General features: G+C 35.6%; 1 protein-coding gene across 3 annotated transcripts; it reads left to right on the forward strand.

The window, feature by feature from the left end:
- The first annotated feature begins 31 nt into the window (after nt 1–31).
- LOC104893222 (ubinuclein-1) lies at nt 32–14,867 on the forward strand. Of its 3 annotated transcripts, none has more exons than XR_007273348.2 (13): nt 32–889; nt 2,176–2,262; nt 2,399–2,491; nt 2,695–2,771; nt 3,139–3,679; nt 4,602–4,701; nt 4,814–4,914; nt 5,066–5,152; nt 7,723–7,848; nt 9,514–9,648; nt 9,771–9,818; nt 11,031–11,211; nt 13,990–14,149. XR_007273348.2 is itself a non-coding variant. In XM_010679333.4 (13 exons), the coding sequence occupies exons 1-13, from the start codon at nt 590–592 to the stop codon at nt 14,515–14,517; spliced, it is 2,322 nt and encodes a 773-aa protein (XP_010677635.1). In that variant the 5' UTR covers nt 52–589; the 3' UTR covers nt 14,518–14,867. The 3 variants fall into 3 exon arrangements, 2 of the variants coding, with proteins under 2 accessions (XP_010677635.1, XP_010677628.1); XM_010679333.4 differs by having other exon boundaries at nt 52–889; nt 3,142–3,679; nt 11,031–11,132; nt 13,990–14,867; XM_010679326.4 differs by having other exon boundaries at nt 53–889; nt 11,031–11,132; nt 13,990–14,867.
- Nucleotides 14,868–16,202: the final 1,335 nt, after the last annotated feature.

A 16,202-nucleotide genomic window follows, 5' to 3' on the forward strand; every position in this document is an offset into this window, starting at 1 on the left:
TAATTTACACCTACACATTTATGATTAGCAAAAGCCAAAGGCCCTTAAATCCACCATTTGCCACAATCTCTCTATTCTAAAACACTCCACACATCTAAAATCCCCAAATACCACCAAAACAACCCAATTCTCTCTCTATTCTATTCCTTTTACTCATCCCACAAAACCATTTTTATTACTTTCATTTAGCTTTCAAATTAAAGCATCCCCCTTAAAATCAAAAATAAATTTCAAATTGCACAAATTTGTTTCCTTAAAAAAAAAAAATGACCTTCACAAAAAATTGTTTGAGAGATTAGAGAGAAAAAAAGCCACAGTAAGGTAAAGCGCAGCCATCAAACGGGGATGAAGAAGACAACGTTTCTTCCCGGTTAAAAAAAAAAAATACCACCATCTTTATTCTTCGAAACGTTTCGTACATCCCGCCATTGTTACCCTCCTTCATTTTTCTCTCTCCTCATTTTTCTTCACTGTTCGATCTTCTTCCTCGGTTCCAACTCTTCTCTCTCCGTCGATTGGCTCTTTTACTGGTGAATTCTAGGGTTTTGGTAATCTCCGAATTTTTGTGCTAGTTTTTTCTCTCTCCTAAATGGTGGAAGGCGTAATCAGCGGAGAACCGTCGTCTTCGGGTTCGAGAGGTACGACGTCGTCGTTTGTGAAAATCGGCGACCGGATGAGGTTTACAGTGGAGTTGCGACCGGGTGAGACTACTATTGTTTCATGGAAGAAGCTTATGAAAGACGCGGCTAAGGCTGAAGGCGTTGCTCGTTCCTCCGCCGCTGTTGCTAGCGTTGATGTTGCTGCCGCCGCCGGTGCAACTGTTGCTGCTGCTGCTGCTCCGCAGCCTCCTTCGAGTGCTCATCCGGCTCTTGAGTCTCGCCTCGCTCCGGTACTATTGTGTTTATTTTGAGGTTTTTAATGTTGTTGTTTGGATTGTGGTTTTTGTTTGGATTGGAAATTGGAATGCTGATTAATGTTGTTGCTGATTGGAGTTGTTTGTGGAAGTTTAGTTAATTATGTTTTGGTGTAGAGTAGATGATTAGCTTGCTAGTTTATGTGATCTCATGATGGTTGATTATAAAGGTTGTTGTTGCCAATGAGGCAATGATTTTCAGTTTGCTAGTATTTTTGGTTAGTTGAGGGCGAATAGCGATTAACAATTGGCAATAGAATTGAGATTTTGTGAGTTGAGAAAGGCCATCGCGGATTTAAGATACCGTGGTTCAGGAGTGTGATTGAATCAAGAAATACCTTTTCAGTTTGATTATTGATTCACTTTTTCTAGTTTATTTGCAGCATATCTGTGCTAGCTAGTTTTTAGTGCCAAGATTTTGACTTCTGTTTAGTTGTATTAAATTAATTGTAGTTACAAGCCAAGTATATTTAGTTGTGATCTGTTGTTGGATGTGTGTTGATTAGATTGTTTATCGTGAATTGTTGGTCTTTTAATTCATTGAAATATTTAGCTTGAGTTCATTTTTAAACATGCGGAATCTAAAAGTTGGATCATGGTAGTGGGACAAAATCCTAATATTAATTGATTGTCTCATTTCCATGTTTACAGGATAGGGTCATTTATCATTTGGTCGAAGTAGATGAGTGACTTTTTTCCTTGGGTCTAGAAAGATAGAAGGGACTTGCTGGAAGCCTCTTTGGGAAATAACTTTTGGCCTTGCTTTTGTCAATTATTATGCCAGCATAGTTACCCTTGTTTCAGATCATTGTATCCGTGTTCCCTGTATTATTATTTTTCTGTTTAAGCACAATTACCTTGCCATTGTAGTTGCTTTTATCAATTATGATGTTTACATATTCTGTGAGGAGACATCATACTGTCAATTATTTGTATTTTTGTTGTGTGTGAAAGCTGCATTGTGGTTTTGGTAGAAGAAAGATGCTATTTGCTCTTTGGTGAAATTGGGAACAGCTTCCGGCTGTGAGAATGTTGATCCCTTCATTGTAAAGCATGTCTGTATATTTGTTTTTATCTGCTCTGTGACTCTTGCAAATATTCATTGGTTTTTATGTTTTCTGGAAGGATCTCTTTCCCCCTTCTATTTGGCCATAATTATATTAGATTGTTAAGTACAAATGCTGATATCTGTGTTTGAAATTTATATTGTATTTTGGAGAGGTTTAAGAAGCAATGTATGTCAAGTTTTCCTTGCATTGCAGGGTCAATCTGCTGGAAATGAACTGAATGATGCACCTGCTCCTAATCGTTTCAATGCTGTTATTGAAAAGATCGAACGCCTTTATACAGTAAGATGATTTGATTGTTTACTTGAGTGATTGGATTCCATTCTAAGTGTTTGTTTGGAAATGGCACCCTCTTCTCAAAAATATATGGAATAGGCAAGTTGAAGGCTTATTTTTATGGTCAAACTTACCTTCTCAGGGAAAAAATAGCAGTGACGAGGAAGACCTTGATGACATACCAGATGATGATCAATATGATACAGAAGACTCATTCATTGATGATGCTGAACTGGTCGGTACTTGTATCTTTATTGACTTTAGATATCTTGGCCCTTTTGTTCTTTTGTCGCCCCTTTCTTGTTTGTTTACTTCTGAACTTTGAAGTCAGTGGGCTCAATGCTGGGTGCAACTATGACTTAATATGTGATCAAATTTTACTGCGTCACATTGTGTGTTTTATATAAATTGACTATGCTGGTCTATATTCTTGTTCAGGATGAGTATTTTGAAGTTGACAAGTCAAAGACTAAGCATGATGGTTACTTTGTTAACAGGGGGATGCTGGAGAAAGTGTAAGGGCTTGTCTTTTCTTTTATTGCACATTGCTTTGTCCTGTTGGGCATTTGGAATCTCTTTTATCTACTTCATTACTGGTAGCTGTTTTTTGTGTTGATGGTTAATGTTCTCTCAGCCATTTTCCTCCTTTCATTCTCTGTCTCATTAAAAATAAAGGTTTTGTTCTTTTATTCCCGTCTTGTTTTGTATCTTATGAAGAAGAAAAGTAGTTTCTTTATGCTCATTAGAAAATTGAAGTTCCTTTTTGCATTAAATTGAATCCTTTATCAGCTGTATTTTCTTGCCTGAAACTGACAGTATCTTTCAGTCTATGTTTGACTTGCTATCTTACCTAGCTATATATTGTGTCTCCCTACAATCTAGAAGTGAGCCATTGGAGGCAGCTAATCAGCAACCAAAAAAGAGGAGGAGAAAGGAAGTACCAAAGGCTCCTGGGGATGATAATGATGATCAGCGTGCCATTAAGCACATGAAAGTGCGCAAAAAGGGTGCTGGGAAGTCTGCATCAGCTGACAAGGGTGCTTTGCCTACATCTCAAAGCCCTTCGTTGAAGAGCTCTGAGGACTTGAAATCTCAGAATCACCAGAAGATCATTGCTGATAGTAGACCCTCTCTTGATCCTTCCCCATCTTTGAAGACATCACTTGGGGATACATCCTCCGCTTTAGCAGAAAACATTAACGACAAGCAAAAGACAGGGATATTCCTGGCAAAAAGTCCTAGTAGCAAGCTGAAAGAGGCAAGTGAAAATGGTGCTAAATTGGAATATATGCACAAAACTCAATCCCTCAAACCAAACCATTCTAAGGAGTTGGAATCAGTGGCACAGCACAAGGATAACAGTGGCATGCGTGAAAAGATAGACCTTAATCTACCTGACACTAAACAGACTATACAGCCTGTGGTAAGAAGTTGTCTTTTTCTTTGATGGGCATTACACTTGTGATTTAATAAGATGTTACTCGTTTTTGTGTCCTGCTGCTTCTATCATTGTTTTGATGAGCTTCAAAGTATGTCATACTGTCATAGTGACATCTGCTCTGCAGCTTTTGTTATACTCAATTAATGTCAAGATTTTCTATTTGGAAATATAATACGACTCTTTCTCTACGATTTGAGTCAAAACTTTAGTGAGAACAGAAAGCAGGGTATAAAAATTCTCAAAGCAGCCAAATAAAGTCAAAACTTAAAATTCACATATTCGACATCAATGCTCTTGATGAAGCAACTCACTGTTGAGGAAACAAAAATTTTGACTTTGGAATAATTTACTACATTTTGGTTGTGTTTATTCTTCATGAAAAGAGAATTGGTGTTATTTATTCCCTGTATCCTACAGTTGCTATGTTTATGAAAAATTTAAAGAGAAGGGAAACCTCATCTATTAAGTGTTGTTGCTCGTTGATATTCGAAAAAACCGTTCTTTTAGGACGCGAGAACATGACAAATTGTAAATGAAAGGGGGTACTTCATATGTGTTGTAATTCTTATACTTTTATGATGCTTCAGTATAAATAGTTAGCTTTTTAGGTTTAAAGTTATAAGTGGGCTTTTGAGGTCATCCCACCAAATTTGTCAGTTATGGGTTAGGTCAGGTTCTCACGTATTGTGCTTAAATCCAATTTTGGTCAACATAAATATTCGTTTTTGAAGTGCATCATTGTCTTGTGGAGCATGTTTAAAAGGGATTTCAAGATTTTAAGTCAGTTTTAGTCATGCTTTTGTTGGGTTGAGGTCATGCTTGGTTCGGGTAAATCTTGCCAAGTTTAGCTATGTGTTAGAACTTAGAAGCAATAAGTATTATTGACTCGACTTTTCATTTGCAGAAAAATTCCGCTCTTCACAAGAAGGATGGTTCTAATGCTAAGCCCAAAGCCAATTCGTTGGAGAAGTCCATTAGAGAACTGGAGAAGATGGTTGCAGAATGTGAGTAGCATGCTTTCTTGGCATTGAATCATAGCTACTGATCACTGATACAAATCCTGTATCTCCCCCCACTGACCACCGCTAACTGTCATTCGATTCTTCAACCTTGCAGCGAGGCCACCAGCTCCAGATGCTGACTCGTCAGGGCAGTCTATCAAAAGAAGATTGCCTCGAGAAATCAAGCAGAAGCTTGCAAAAGTTGCTAGATTATCGGTATATGAACATAATATTGATTTTTTGTATCTCAAGGATGGTCATGTCTTTTTGAGCAAATTCTATTGTCTGTTGAGGTGGCCTCTTGGTGTCTCCAAGTGTTAGTCTTGGGATTTGTAAGAACTGAAGCCCTTTGTTCATGATTTTGCAGCATGCAAGCAATGGTAAGGTGCCAAAGGAACTGTTGGCCCGTCTTATGGGTATTCTTGGACATTTTGTTCAGCTCAGAACATTAAAGGTAACTGCTTAGTTGCATTAATAATCTGTTGTAACTGATACTTGTTGAATTTTGATCTTCTATGAGATTTTTTTGGGTTGTGCTGTATGTTGTTTGGGTGCTTTTGCTCTAATAAGCAGTCGTTAGTTATGAAAATTTTTCATATCCAAAGGAATTCCAAACACAAGTGTGGCCAATCCAACGAAAAGAATAACTGACTACAGGAAAATAAGTAAAGAATCTTTACTTCTGTATTGTTCAACAAAAATATACTTGGGTAATAACTTTTCTGTTAAATTCTTAGGTTTTGTATTTTGACTGTTAGTTTTGAAAATTGGACCACATTTTTATTCGTGTCATTTTATTTTCCATAACCATGAAACTTGATACTATCTATCCAAAGAATGAAGTCGTTAAATGAACAGTAATGATCATTAGTGGAGAATTATAAAAATTTATTGTAACATTATAGGATTAGTAAAATCTTGATTGTTATTAAATCTAAGTGGATTGAGATGACTATTGAGGTTGGTTGCAAAGGATACATGCACATAAATAGATGATTATTGAAAAGCAGGTTCCTTTGCTTAAGTAGGTGGATGAGTCCTAGAAAGTATTTTTTTTAACTTTCCAATGAAGCACCTACTTTGGTCCAGATAAGTGTATGTCTTTGTTTCTTTTCCAAAGAAAAATGTCAAACCTTTGGGACTACTTCTGTGGTGCCACAAACTCTTTGGATTGGCGCTTATGATTATTATTCTTTTTGTTGGTGTAAGTCCTCTGTAAAGTTACAAGTTTACCTTGTTTAAAAGTGAGCTTTCTCAACACAGTATTGAGATTGAATCAAGTGAAAGACTAGCCGGCAAAAGTTGACCCAACCTGACAACCCGAACCTAACTCGAAATAAGTGGGTTAGGATTGAGATTTTTGACTGATTTACTCACGATTAACCCATTTAATAAAACGAGTTAGGTTCAAGTTGTTACAATTATGACCCGAAAACGATATGCTTTGACCTTATTAACTTATACATATAGAAAATTTTCGAAAAAAATATATTGATAAATCTAAATTTGGTTTGAAAAAGGTAAAATATCGCTAAAAGGTCATAATTATTCTAAGAGACTCTAAACATGCATACTTTCAATGGCGAACTTGCTCATTTATCTTTTTAAGAAAATAATTATTTTTCAATATAATATAATTATGATCAAATGGGTTATACGGGTAACCTGTTTATTAAATAGGTTGGGTCAAGGTTGAGTTTTCCAACCTGTTTATTAAAAAAGTTGGGTTTGGGTTTGGGTTTGGGTTGAGGGATTTTTGACCCATATATTATAGAAGATTTTATCACCTTTCTTTTTTAGTCTACTTTGTCATTTATAAGATGAAGTTTTTCCCCATCAACCTCTTTGGTTTTTATAATACAATACAATAAAATAAAAGGTTTTTCCACCTATATAAATTATATATTTTATAAAAAAGGCAACTAGAAAATGGTCAAATTTGAATTTCTGGAAGTATTGTTTCTTGGAATTGCTATATTTTATATTCCTCCATTTCAAATCAATTAACAAAGCCCTTTACTCTATTTTAGTTGAATAATATGCTTGCAGAATTTTATTATTTGGAAAACGTTTTGGTAGAGATCCAAACTTTTTGTATGACATATCCGGTTCGGTACTAAACAAGAAAATTCAACCAATTTGTTTTGGACATATACATAGACACGCACACGCGCGCAGACACAGGTTATATATGTTTATTGATATACCAAATTTCCTTTTTGAAAAAGATACTATATATTTTTTATTTTTTTATTTGAAAATAATTGTAAAAAGTAATTTTTAATATAATACTTTTGATCGAAATTATAAATTATGGTAATGTTGCACATTTTAAGAATATCACATACCTTTCGTATTATTTGAACATTCTTATCTACCATGATTAGTTGATTACATATAAAATTTTAGAAGATTATATATTATTGGTAATAAATATTCTCCATACACTACTCTATATTTTGTTTCCTTCAGAATATACACACTTGGCATTGGTTTTTGGGTGAGAAGCGAGGAGTTGTAAAATGTGAAAAATTGACACTCACACACGGAGTTGTATCTCTTAACCCATGGATTTCTAAAAATCTGGTATTATCATTGCTCTCACAAAATAAGAGAAGTTCTAATACATATTATGAGCACTTGGATTTTTATTTTGATGTTCGTATTGAATTGATCATTACAAGCTATGTGAATTGCAAGCTTGATCTGACGTTCTGAAGATGGTGTTCTCCTTTTACGCAATCTTTACCCCATTCATTATTGTGACTGCTATTTTGTTTGTTGATGATGAATCGCGATTCGCGAGGGTTCTGTTGTTTGTATATAAAGTTTGACATTGTGAACTACTTTTTTTCTCTTTACGCCCAATATCATGATTATTCTTCTTAGACAAGTTATATGAAAGTCCGATGGTTACTTCTTACTGCTGATGGATGTATTTATCCACATGATTCTTGTTGAACAAGTTTGAGCTGATGTGCATATATATTTTGAAGCATTTTTTTTTTGTTTTGTTTATGACAGAGGCACCTAAAAATAATGATGACTTCGAGCTTGTCCGCAAAACAAGAGAAAGATGACAAATTCCAACAAGCAAAAAAGGAGGTTATTGAAATGATTAAAATGCGTATTCCATCTTTGATGTCTAAGGTATGAACATGCATGCGCCTCCAAAATATGCGTAGTTAGTATTCTTGACATCTTGAAGAGTGATGCATATGCTCATATGTATCTTGCCTTTGCCTTATAACTTGGTCATGAGTAGACTACTAGACAGTACTTTGCTGCTGGTAGAATTTTTAGACATAGATGACGACTGGGTGATCTCTGCTGCCCATAATGTTATAAAGTAGAGTCGTAGACAGTAGTCGGACTCAGGCGTTATGTACAGAAAATTATAACATAATGTTCACCATATGACTCAACAGAAAATAAGCAATCCTAAACATGAAGACAAGCCACAACCAAAGGAGAAACAAATTGCCTAATAAATGCAAGTGACATTAGTCGTCTTGAACTACTAAAATGTAAAAAAAAGTTATCTTGGGGCATCACCGGGGCCCAAACACTAGTTAGCTTTAATAGACCGATGTGTTGTTGTTTGCTAAACTCAAGAAAGGGAATGTATCTTCATCGTCAAAGGATAAAAATCTAAGGTTTACAGCACTTGTTGGAATCTAAATGACCTGGTGAATTAAGATAGGAAGTGCTGCTGTCATTCTAGGGTGGAAGTAGTGTTATACTTCCTTAGTCTCTTAAAGATTCCTTTAATGTTTAATCCCATTTTGTTGCTTTACTTAGAAATATGTTGACTTGGTAGGTAGTTTACTAGTTTTGTGTTATAGTGTCTCAATTAGGAGAAACTGTAGAAAGAGATTGTAGGGACCCATCTAAATAGGAAATGGAGCAATCTTTGGGAGACATACTAGAAGAAAAGTGGGGTACTTTTATAGGGACAGGGCGTACATGTTAAACAATTTTCTCATTTATCAGGATCCCTGTAAGCTCTCATTTCAATTTTTTTTTTTTGCTGATACAACAATTAGAGGTAATCTCAAAGTTAAGATCTTATTTATGTTGACAAATACAACAAATTGACCTAATGCGGATCTTGACAATTGCCTTGGGTAGGGATATATGAGTTCAAAATATTGAAAATCCAATCCAAATATTATAGAAAGTGGAGCTTTTGTAATATTTGACGAATACAACCCAAATTTTATCCGCACTGCCACCTCATCATCTAATTATTTGAAATTACTTTACAATAGGATAACAAGTTTACATAGTTAGAATGAAAGTATAGCATAATCCTTTTCTAATATATTTTGTGATCATAAGTGATAACAGAGTCCAAATCGGACTTAATTCCGATAAGATATGATTACTCCCTGTACTTGTTTATGATAGTCTTAGATGGAAAATCACATATTAAAAAGAGTTGGAAGGAATCAATTGTAAGTAGCAACAGATTTCTGAGGAATTTTATCATTGTATGTTGTGCAGAGTGGTGATGAATTAGGACAGTTAATCTGAAACAGACCAAAATTGGGGGTACAGAAATCATTTGACCAGGAGGGGGAGCATCTTGTATGGTGTTCCAAATAACTGGCTAAGAGAACTAATTCAGAGCATAAGTATTATGATTTCATATGTATGCCTACTTCTTTAATAAATTTCATAGCTGTCTCTTATTATGGTTGTTTAAGTTGCGATGTAGCACTTATTATTCTCTACAAGACAAACTGAAGCTACCATTTTCGCCTCAAGAACAAGAGATTTTAGTCTTATATCTGTATGTTGCACGTTTTGCAGGCAGCTGAGCAACAAAGTGGAGGTTCTGGTGAATTTCAAGAATGTGGACATCTAGATAAAGCAGTCAAAGGACAGCTTTGTATGGATACCACATTGGAAGATAAGATATGTGATCTCTATGACATTTTCATTGATGTATGAACTGCAATTCTCTATTTGTGAAGTCTGTATTCTTCATTTAATAGATTCTTGTCAACAGCTACACCAAAATAAATCTTCTGTAGTTCCTAATCTAGGATAAGTCTTAATCTTATCAGGGACTTGATGAAGATGCAACCCCTCAAGTTAGGAAATTATATGCTGAGGTATGCTGCTTCTTCATTACCCTCCATGTGCATGTCTTATCATGCTCACCTCAATATGTTTACTTCATTTTTATCTTATTTTATTTAGGACTCCTAGTCTTTTACTTCTTCTGTAGTGGAATATGCTCTTACCTTAGGAATGTCATTGCTTTATAAACTTAGAAAGGAGCCTGCAATTGAAATGTAATTGTAAATTAATGCGCTAGTATCATCTCTCCAGAGATAAATAAGTGGTGCACTGAGTTCTTTCTGTAAGAATTCAGAGCGCTGTAGTTTGAGTGCTTGAATTGGCCATTGATTTCTCTTTTGTTCCAGTGGCTGGGTGAACTAATATGGTTCATCAAATTGTTCTCAGAGCCAATATGATCCCTTTTTCAGGTCCGAAATCAGCAACCGCTAGGAGCTTTGCTAACTTTAATAAAGTCAATGTAGTTATTATACAATTGACTAAAGCTTGCCAACCTCTTATATTGTTCATAGCCCATCTCTGTGTAATTTATGTACAGGCTTTCAGTTTTCTCTCTCTCTCTCTCTCTCTCTCTCTCTCTCTCTCTCTTTCTCTCTCTCTCTCTCTCTCTCTCTCTCTCTCTCTCTCTCTCTCTCTCCCTTCATTTGAAAAATGTGCCATTTGTTTAGCTATTACAGAATAGTTACTGTCATCGTCCAGATCTGCTTCTACGTTACATATCACTGTTTGATTTTCTTAATCGTGACTTGCAAGATCTAACTCAAGTACTCAACTGTCCCTGGAGTTGGTCTGCTTTAGGAGTTGGATGTTTCTAGTCTGATTCATTTCCCGATGTAGTTGGGCTTCCCATGAAGTAAATATACACTTGTTGTCGATTAATTCACTTGTTGTCAATTAATTCCAAGATTTGTTGTGAATATGATGCATATAAAATAATTGCTATCACACCTCTTCCATATAGTTTCTCTATGAAGTAATGTTTTTGGCAACCTGAGATATGTATCCTAGGGTTTGCTTATGTCAAAAGTGCTTGTAGTTAGTCCTGGATTACATGTGCCTTGAGAATCTCTTTTTATCTGCTAGCCAATTTTGACATCTATTTGTTTCCACAGAAAGAAAATATGTTTACAACTTCCGTTACTCGTTATGACTTTCTTGATTCTGTTATTGGTTCAGTGTCTTTACACGCATTGCATCTTTAATTCTTTTGTAGATGTAATGATGGATTTGCTTGTTTTATTCAGCTTGCCGAACTATGGCCTAAAGGAGTGATGGACAATCATGGTATTAAACGTGCGATATGTCGCGCAAAAGAACGGAAGAGGGCACTTAATGAGAAGAATAAGGTGGGATGACCTCTGAGTTTACGTCATATGCTGAGCTGTGGATCTCATCAGGGGTTTGCCTATTGCAAGTTTTTGTCTCGTATGATCTGCTATTTGCCTGTTTTACTGTCTACAAAAGTATTTTTCTGGTGCAACAGTAGTGACCCTTTTTGCACTTACACCGAACACGTTGAATCCATTTTAGTGGGTAATGTGGGTTATAGACTATATGATGCTCATTCAGATACAGAATTTCTGGATTGGTTGCATGTTCTTGGTTATCTAGTTCAAGAACTTGACCTTCTTGATTGAGATTTGAGATGCCGACTTTTTGTGCTTGTTTAGAAACTTGTCCTTGCGGTTTCTTTTTTTTTTTTTGCAAGATTATCCATTTATTCTAATTACTCTTGTTTGCACATAGACATAAACTGTCATGCTACTCACTAGGTCTGCTGTCTGAAGTCCTTTGTGACGAGGTGTTCCTCTCTCAGTCTTTTTGTTGATCAGCTTGACTTTGTTTTCTCTATGATGGCTTTTTGTGATGATCCTGTTCTATTGCTTGAGATAATTATTAATTAACTCTGTATCTCTGGCAATTGGTGTAGCCTAAACAATATGGAATTTGTGTTTGTTAACGGAAGTGGTCTCTTCATAGACCAGTTTTGCATTGTTGGGTTACTCTGATACTCAACTTAGTAATGACAATATTTTGTGGAAGAGGGAAAGAAGTTTTACTTTTAAGGAAGGTGACTTCTTCTTTCCAATACTTTCTTTTCATTTGTAGTTGTTAAATATTTTATCTTGAATTGCGTTGCTCTACATTCTTTAGTGATATATGTAAGCCACCAGTCTACCACCCATCTTTCTGCTGAACTCCATTTTCTTTGGACTAACAAGAAATTGAAATCTTCTAGAATTCTTTGTTCTTGAATCCCCCTTCTGAGGAGAACAAAAGAGTGATGACAGAACCTAAAATACACCCGAGATTGTACTTTCATGGAGCTGGCTTGACTTGTATGCAATTGCCAAATCTAAAAAATAGAAGGGTGGCTGAAGCCAAATCTGATAGGTTCTTTTATTTGCCACACATGATTACTAGTATTGACTTTGATGTTCATGAGCAAGGACTACGGTCTTGATTTGACTAGCTCTCATTTCTAGTGTTTCCGAAAGTATGGATTCTTTCTTCTCCTTTTGATATTTCCATCTAATCTAAGAGTCTTTAATCTATCTGAAACTGGTGGGAAGCTGTTTCCTAGATAGTCATTTCACTAATGCAGCTATTCCAGTTTGGCTTTGTTTATATCTAGCAATGGCTGTCTTCAGATATTATGCTGCTTGAATTAGTAGGTTTGCTCACTAGAAAAGTGAAGCTGGAATTGATAAATGATGTACTAAGCTTACCTCCCCCCCCCCCCCCCCAAAAAAAAATAAAAAAAAAAAATAAAGGAATTTAGTCTTGCTGAAAAAAGACAAGTGATAGCTAGAAGGTTATAGGTTCTATCTTCTTAAATAGCCCAAGATGCAAAAACATGAATGTTCGAATATGTTAGTTGATGTCTATTTGCACACTTTCAGTTCTTGTTAGTTGATGTCTATTTGCACACTTTCAGTTCTTCTTGTGTGAATTAGTGGTTCAATTTTGCAGTCTGATTTCTTGTTAGCTTTTTAGTATCCTCATCCTCGTACCAGGCTACCTTTCGCTATTTTAGGAAAGTGATCATTTGGAGTAGGACTAAAGGAGTAAGCTGCGTGTTGTTCATCAATGGGACCCTCTTAAGGAATATACCTCTCGGAAAGTCGGCACAAAGTATGTTATAACATATCAAACATGTTACCCAAAGAAAATATTAGAGCGAGTTTAGCTTTCGGTTGTTGCACGATTAGATATTTACTTTTGGGAAATTGCATATTGGGGAAACTACACCAGTTTGCTAACATAGTAAGCCTCCAGAAGACTTCACTTAAAACTGATTTTATTTAGCTTTTTACCATTTGAAACTTATCCAACAAGTATTTAAGATGACTCTTTCTTTGAAAATCTTTATGGCAAAAATACGACCCATCCGTCATCCAGGTAACACATGGCATATAGCCGATAATTATTCCTTAGGACCAGCTCTCTTGTAACTTTGTTCATATTTAGGGTCAAGAATCAGGGTCAAGGGTGCATTTGAGGGTTAAAATGTTTATTTGATGGGGAGGCATGTTTGTGAACTTTTTTCCATGACTTGCTAGTCAGGGTGTTAAGATGATAGAATAATTTAATGCATTAATCTCTTAAATCATTTGAACCACTTGGTAATATGATTTGTCCCAACAGTGTTATAAGTTATTTTTCATTCTTTTGCATCTTTTTCATTAGCTCTTCATAATAAAATTTGTTTGAAGTAGTATTCCATGTTGATTACTCAAGGTAACACTCATCTACTTACTCCATCTATTTTTTTTGTTACCTTCATATAGTTACTGTCACATGCAGTCGCAACTTTTGCTTCTGTTGGTGAATAGATCATTTTTTCCCCTCAGTAGGATGTGTTTTTCCTTGTACTTCACTTTGGATATTCATATGTGAGATGAGTAGATGTGATGATATCTGAGAATATTTGAAGGTTACTTTTCTGCATGGGCCTTTTCTTAAAAATCAGTCCTGCAGTTTGTATGGGAGAAGATCGTCTCTAGTGGTTATCTGCATTTACTGTTTCATATTGGCTGAAACTTATTCAGTTCATTTGATTTGCTGCTGATCACTCTTGGGAACTAGTAGTAAATGTTTGGAGCTTATCCCTCCGTGTGCAGTTGAATTCTAAATCTATGTGCTATTATGATGACCTATACTACATTCGTATGTTAAATATTCTGCACTTTGGCTTTGCAGGACCAAGAGAAAGTTAGGAGGAAGAAGGTGCCAGCTACAAATGCAGAAGAGACTGTCCGTGTTGAGTCTAGTTCAGATATTCAATCGTCGTATGTGGATGCAAGGCTGGTCTCAGACCCCAGCGTAGCTTCTGTAGCTCAACAAAATAAATTTTCCACAATGACGAGTACTACACCTGCAACTACAACTACAACTTCGACTGCAATCAACACAAGTATTGCTTCTTCAGTATCAATGCCCTCGACACACCTGCCTAATATCGAACGTTTGAAGCCAGAGAAAATGAAGGTAACACAGAACAGTTCTCTGATAGATGTGAGGATTGTTGATATGGGTGTAAAGAAAAAGGTGAAAAAGAGGGCAGAAAACCTGATGGGAGAGCTACCTTTGCGTCCCGAGAAGTTATCTTCGCACCATGTGGAAGATAAACAGAAACAGCACAAGCATGTTGCAACTGCAGGCCAAATACAGCAGAATGCTCCTCATAAGTCAAGTTTCAATGAGTTCCGATTTGAGCCTCTAACCTGATAGACATAAACAACACCGTGAACATGCATGTGTAACACAAGTGATATTTTCCTTTCAAAGGCCTCATTTTTTTTTTCAATTCTCGTCCTAGGTTTTAGTTATCTTTAGCAGCTGAGTTTAGCCAGTTTTGTAATTAAATTGCCTTCCTCTCTAGCTTCTAATCATTCATACATCCTCTTTTACTAGATCATCTCTCTTCCTCAGCTTCACCTTCAGCTTCAAGGGCGTGTTTGACATGATTTTAGCAGATAATCTGGTGGAGTTTCTTGTTTACCTTGATGTCTTACCTCTGTTAGGATTAAAATGATGAGATTAAACCTTAATGATATTGCATATTTACTTTTATTGTACATAGAGGAGCTGGTGAGCTAATGAATCTTTCGGTTGGAAATCTGGCTTTGGTAATGCCACTAGAGAGTTTATACTATTTTTTTTGACAGTATATGTTGCACGTTCAATTTTTGGGAATCATGATCCATTAGTCAGAATCCTCCCTCCAGAACCACTCAGTTTCGAGTCGAATGAGTCATATCATTAAAGAAAAAACGTTGGGGTGTAAATGTGGTTGGATTGGTTTTGTTAGGTGGGATAATTAGTGTAACTAATTGAGCGACTCAATCATGAGCAGGGCTTCACTCAAAAAATCGCTTGACTCGGCTCGTGCTAAACTCGTTAAACTCTTGCTTGATTCGAACTACTTAATTTCTTTATTCATCAATTGTTATTCGCTAAACTCGTGAAACCTGCTCGATTTGAACTTGTTAATTATTCCTATATTCGTAGCCTGCATTGTTGGACTTGATTCAAAATATTTGTTTAGTTACTTATATACTCCTTATGAGGGAGGGAAGTTAGTTTTTTAGTTAAATGATTTAATGGTGTTTTTTTCAGATGCTTTTGTGCTTGATTTAGTGCTAACAACCAATTTCCATTGTAGCTCAATTGAATTCAAGAAGAAATTGAACAGAGAATGATTGTCGTGAGTTAGGGGGGGGGGGGGGTTCAAAAAAGGAGGAAAGAAATAGAATTAATTTAGGTAGTGTGAGTTAAGAAGGCAAACAGAGGGAAGATGGGTAAATTAGGTGAAATCGAGGATTAAATAAGTCACGTGCCTGGCACGTGATATTTAATGAACATAATATCATGGTCAACTGATAGGTAAACTATTCTGGTACTTGTCAATAGTGGCTTATGATATTTAAGATAATTTTGGACAATTTATCTTAGTTAAGGTAGTTTCTTGCAAAGTGTCAAAAAGTTAAGGTAGTTTAGGACAAAAATCCTTAACAATTTAAATAAAACATGCATGCAATAATGTAATACTAACATATTTTTTACATAAATAAAGTAGCAAAATAATCGAAATTCAAGGTTTTTTCACCTAAAAACATCAAACGGACAAAGTACTCAAGCCATAATAAGTTAAGTTTTTGGATTTTTTATTTTTTATCGTCGTAATTCGCTTTTCATTTGTGTTTTTTTTTTCTGAAAAACTTATGCATGTTCCTTTTCTTCTTAGTAGACTAGAATTGACTTATAAGTTATAATAGACTTAATGAGTTTATTCATTCCACAGTGGGTTGTATTTTTGTGAATTCTTTGAACTTTAGATTTTTTAGCCTATTTTGTTAAAGAGAAGTTTGAGAGAAAATTAGAAGTTTGAACTCATATTAGAGAATTTAATT

The sequence above is a fragment of the Beta vulgaris genome, chromosome 1, assembly GCF_026745355.1.
Source record: "Beta vulgaris subsp. vulgaris cultivar EL10 chromosome 1, EL10.2, whole genome shotgun sequence".
Taxonomy (NCBI): Eukaryota; Viridiplantae; Streptophyta; class Magnoliopsida; order Caryophyllales; family Amaranthaceae; genus Beta; species Beta vulgaris.